At 40.2% G+C, this 5,000-nt stretch overlaps 1 protein-coding gene across 11 annotated transcripts in view; it reads left to right on the plus strand.

The window, feature by feature from the left end:
• Positions 1–5,000, plus strand: part of M6 (neuronal membrane glycoprotein M6) — a 239,914-nt gene that overhangs the window by 226,896 nt on the left and 8,018 nt on the right. For 6 of the 11 annotated variants that reach the window (XM_086548257.1, XM_086548261.1, XM_086548263.1 and 3 more), the window contains one exon: positions 540–699. In XM_086548257.1, coding sequence (XP_086404383.1) covers positions 540–699 — 160 coding nt within the window. Of the gene's footprint in view, positions 1–539; positions 700–3,381; positions 3,397–5,000 lie in introns of all 11 variants that reach the window. The other 5 variants (XM_086548256.1, XM_086548258.1, XM_086548260.1 and 2 more) reach the window with 1 other exon arrangement.

Here is a 5,000-nt window from a genome sequence, read left to right on the forward strand (position 1 = left end):
CTCTCTCTCTCTCTCTCTCTCTCTGTCTCTCTTCCACCTTTCTCTTCTGTACATCTCTCTCTCTTCTCCTTGTTCCTACCATGATTTACGTGTCTTCTCAACCACCTCCTCTTTCTTGAAGGCCTTATGCCTCTTCCTCTTCTCTTTCCCCACCTCCTTCGGTCTCTCTCCTCCCGCTCCTCTTTATTTTCATCTCCTCTTTTCCTTCTTTTCCTTCTTCCTTTTCTCCTTTCTCCATCACCTCCGTCTTTTTTTCATCTTCCCTTTCTCCTTCCTCCTACACCTCCTCCATTTCTTCTTCTTCCTCCTCCACCTCCACCCTTTCTTCTTCCTCTCCCTCTACTTCCTCCTCCACCTCCCACCTCTTCTTTTTTCTCCTCCTTCTTCTTCTTCTTCTTCTTCTTCTCCTTCTTCTTCTCCCCCCCCCCCCTTTGTCCATCCTCATCCACCACCCCCGCACCTTTCCCTTAAGCGAGCACACCCCCACCACCCCACCCCCAAGAACCCACCATGCTAACGGTCCCCCCTTTTTCCAACAGGTCGAAAATGCCGAGACTGCATGACGCGGGTCCCCTACGCCACCCTCATCGCCACCATGATGTGCTGCGTGGGCGTGGGCGTCTTCTGCGGCACCATGTATCGTGGGACCACCCTCACCCTCAGAATGTTTGAGGAGGTGTTCAGGCTTCGCGTCATATGGTATGTATGGGGGTGAAGGGAGAGGGGAAGGGGGAAGGGGGGAGGGGGGAGGGAAGGGATGGAAGGATCTAGAAAGGGAAGAGGGAGGGATAGGAAGGGGAGGGGATGGAAGGATGTAGAGAGGAAGAGGAAGGGAAGGGGAGAGAGGGATACGGAAGCATAGGACAGTAGAAGGGAGGAAGGATAAAGAAGGGGATGGGAAGGGGAAGGAGGGGGGCAATGTCCTAGGTAGGAAGAGGAGGAGAATAGGGGAGAGGAGAGGAGAAGGGAGCTGGAGAGAAACTAACTAAGGGGAGATGGAGAAACAAGCAGGTGTTTTAAGTCAGTGTTAGTTTTGCGGAGAAAGGCCGGGAGGGCGAACAGACCGGGCACTGTCCAGGGATGGGGTCAGGAGACGAGTTCATATTCTACCGAAGATGGGAGGAGGGGGAGGAGAGAAGGAAGGGAGGAAGAAGGGCGGACCAGGGAAGATGAGGGGAGGTGAGGGAGGTGGTGTAGAATTTGCTGACGTGAGCGGACGATGCATGGTAGCCACTGCTGTAGCTACTGTGCCTGACGGGAACGCTGAAGAAAAGCGAGACTGATAATTAGGCTTCGCTAGCGGCCTTGAACGCTACAGAATCTCACAGCAGGATACACACTGAGGGCAAGAAACGGTTTTTGGTGTTCTGAAAAGAGGATAGTTAGCCCCCAAAATGCTCGTCTTAGATTAAGCATTAGACTCCACGCGCGTAGAGAGAAGACAATGTCAAGATCTCGCTAATTATAGACGAAAAGTAGTCCTTATTTTGCCTCCTTGTCCGTCTCTTTCTGTAGCCTTGCCAATATCACTCATAGATAGATGCCTCCACCTTTTTTCCCCATCTCACCCCCACCCCCACCCCCACCCCCACCCCTACCTCCTCCCCTTGACCCTCGTCCAACCCTTCCACCAGGTCACGATTAGAAAGGTCACGCTCACAGGATTAGATGAATCACAAAAATAGTGACAGTTAGGCACAGTTCGCACAGGTTTCTTGCGTCGCACAGTTGCGGTCAAAAGTTCGAAGACAGTTTTTTTGTTTGTTTGTCTTTTTGCCAAACACGACCGAAGCTTCTTGAAACACTCCATTGCAAGGTGTTTTTAGATTTAAGACGCGGATTCGGACCATGTTGCAAGAAGGGAGTTTTGACCGCAATTGCACCTTTTTTCCGGTTTTATTTTATTTTATTTTTTATTTAGTAGCATGACTTTTTCTTTTATCGCAAGGGTCCCTCTTAAAAGTCCTTCCTCCAGTTCTTATGATATCGTCTCCCGCTAGACTCCTAATGTGTGACGAATTTGGTAAACGCTTAAAAAGCAATAAATGATAACTAGGGGAAACAATTTTTAAATGAGAGATGTCTTTCCATAAATTAAAAAGAAAGGAATGAAGTTTAAATTCAGCCACGAAAAGGAAGCGGGAATTAAACAAACCCTTTCTCTGTAAGCATCAGTAAATATGCATGACGTTATGAAAGAGCTTGTAATATTTCCTTATACTCATCCCTTCATTGCGTGCGAAGAAGAATATCTCAGTTCAGAGGAAAAAAATACGAAAAAATATCTTGTAAACAAAGAAAATGATGCGATGATATTTGCAGACAAAGAAAAGAAAAACAGAAAAAATATGTATATGCAGAGAAAAGGAATTAAAAGGAATACTTGATATGTTTAAGAAATAAAAAAAGTATATATATATATAAAAAAGCATAAGACAGTAAAGAATGATTACGACACACTGTCAATGCAATAGAAATTAGATAAAGCATAGAAAACGGGGTGAAAAAAATTGACGGTCACATTGCGCCATTGCGTTTTCCTTTGTTCTTCTTTCCTTTTTATTTTATTTTATGGTTTGCCTAGTTATCATTTCCTGTTGGGTGTCTTTTTTCTCTTGTCGCGTTGGGTTTTTATCTTAATTGGGGTTCACTTTCATCACAGGGAAAATTCTTCCTAATGGGTTTGTTAGTGGCGGTTTTACAGTGTGTTTCAGCTTGGGTTCTAATTACTATTGTTGTTTTATTATTATTATTATTATTATTATTACTAATATTATTATTACTATTATTGTTATTGTTATTGTTGTTCTGGTAATTATTACTGATTGTTATTACTATTATTAATATTATTATCATTTTCATCATCATCATCAGTATTATTATTTTGTTATTATTATATGTGGTTTTGCTGCAAGTTTAACAGTATATAATTAAGTATTTTAGTGCAATATTTCCTTTACTTGTATTGTTGAATTAAGCTTGCAATCAATAGTCTTCTTTACTTGTACACTCATTGTGTTCTCTATTGTTGAAAGATGATAAAAGTCAGTGGAAAAACTATATACGCAGATTGATTTCAATGGAAAAAAAATTGTTTCCATCATGTAAATAATTATGTAAAAAGATCAGTTTTGTGTTAGTAAAGAATACGAGTATTGACATCATTATTTACATTTGTGTATGTACTCCTTTGATTCTTATAAAAAAAAAAAAAAAGTTGTTTGGCGCCCCCACTATTTGTTTTAAGCCAGTTTCTCCTCTTTATTAATTAATTCGTCGCGTCATTACAACTCTGAACCAGGTACACTTAATGATTCTGTTTTTTTCATTTTGTTTTTTGTTGTTTTCTCTCTCTCTCTCTCTCGTCGACGCGTGATGCAGGGACCGGGATTACAGGTAAACAGTTAGTGTCCTGTTATGACCTCTGCTTGAACCTACTGCGCCTTTTGACCTTCTCCTCTGAACCTGCAAGAGCGTTTGAAAGCCCGAGGAAATGTTGGGACTCAGACCTGCATCAGGAAGGTGTTCCGAGTGTGAAGAAAAAAAAATGCAAAAAAAAAGAAGAAAAGAAAAAAAAGCATTTTGCTTTATTCTTTCGCTCTTTCTTTTTATCTATCTTAGTATTTTCTCTTGTATTGTTTTAAATATTCTTTTTATCTCTCTTTCTCTTTTGCATTCGTTTTCGATAATCCGTGTTCTTTTCATGACTTTCTATTCTCGTTTTTCCTCCAATTCTCTCTCTCTTTCTCTCCGCCCTTCACCCTTCCATGGTCTGGTCCCGCGCACGAGATTTTCCCGACGGTTTCAAATGCTACAAAAAATAATAATAAATAATAATAACAATATCTATAACAACAGATGGTTTCTTAGTGTACTGCAGAGGCCCCATTTTTGTATAATAAAAATAAAAAAAAAGAGAAACCAAAAATTCTCCACTGTACAAGCTTTTGAGCGCTGGACTTAGTATGGCAGCAGCGTCTGTGTATGATAGATTTATTAATTGTTGAAGGCTGTGACAGACATGTTTGGAATGGCAATATGGCATCGTGACGTCATACATTTTTGAGGTGCCTAACCCCCCCCCAAACCCCCAACCCTCCGGATTTCCACAGAAGTGCCAGTGGAAGTGGAAGTGAGAGTGGAGCTGGAGCTTTTCTCCCGTCTTCCACTTGCTGTTGCATGATGTTGCTCGTTTCCCGTCACTGGCAATAGTGGATCGAGTTTGTTTTAATATTAGAACAAGAAAAAAATATATTTAAAAAATCATAATAATGGCTTCTTCAGTGAGCCATCGTGTGACTGACCTAGTTTCACCCTTATTTGTTTGTTCACTTTTTTTTTAGATATTCACTTTTTTTTAAATTCACCGCTTTGGAAAGAAAGGAATTTTTCACAGTAAAATGCGAAGTTGTTTTTTTTTTTCACGAAATTCATCTTATTTGAAAAAAAAGACTAAATGAAAGCCTCATGAATGCTGTTTCTGCATGATGTGATGAAAAAAAATGACGGTTATTTGCATAGGCGATTGTTATGGGTGTGATAGGTAATGCACAATACCTTGACACCGGCCATGCATACTCGCGTGCTCCAGTTTTGCTTGTTTACTAACACCTTGACTTGTTATATATATATATATGATCTTTCTGTCGTTTTGTTTCTATTTTGTTTTTTATTGTTGTTTGTTTCAGGGTTTTTTTCTGTATTATTTTTGAACTGACGGCGGTAGGTATTTAAGCGTTTTTTTTTTTTTTTTTTTTTTTTTTTTTTTTTTTTTTTTTTGTTTGTTGTGTGTGTGTGTGTGTGTGTGTGTGTGTGTGTGTGTGTGTGTGTGTGTGTGTGTGTGTGTGTGTGTGTGTATGATTCAGTTTTTTGTTTAATTTTTCGTTTAATTTATGTTTTGGTGTAAAGTCAGGTCTCATTTTGTTTGTTGTGTTTTCTTGTTTTCCTTTTCCTCCTATGTCTCGTTCTTTCTTGCATTTTCTTTTTCCTAGTGTCACTTG

This window comes from Penaeus japonicus, unplaced genomic scaffold (assembly GCF_977035675.1).
Source record: "Penaeus japonicus unplaced genomic scaffold, GWHDUDI00000001_assembly GWHDUDI00000020, whole genome shotgun sequence".
In the NCBI taxonomy this organism is placed as follows: domain Eukaryota; kingdom Metazoa; phylum Arthropoda; class Malacostraca; order Decapoda; family Penaeidae; genus Penaeus; species Penaeus japonicus.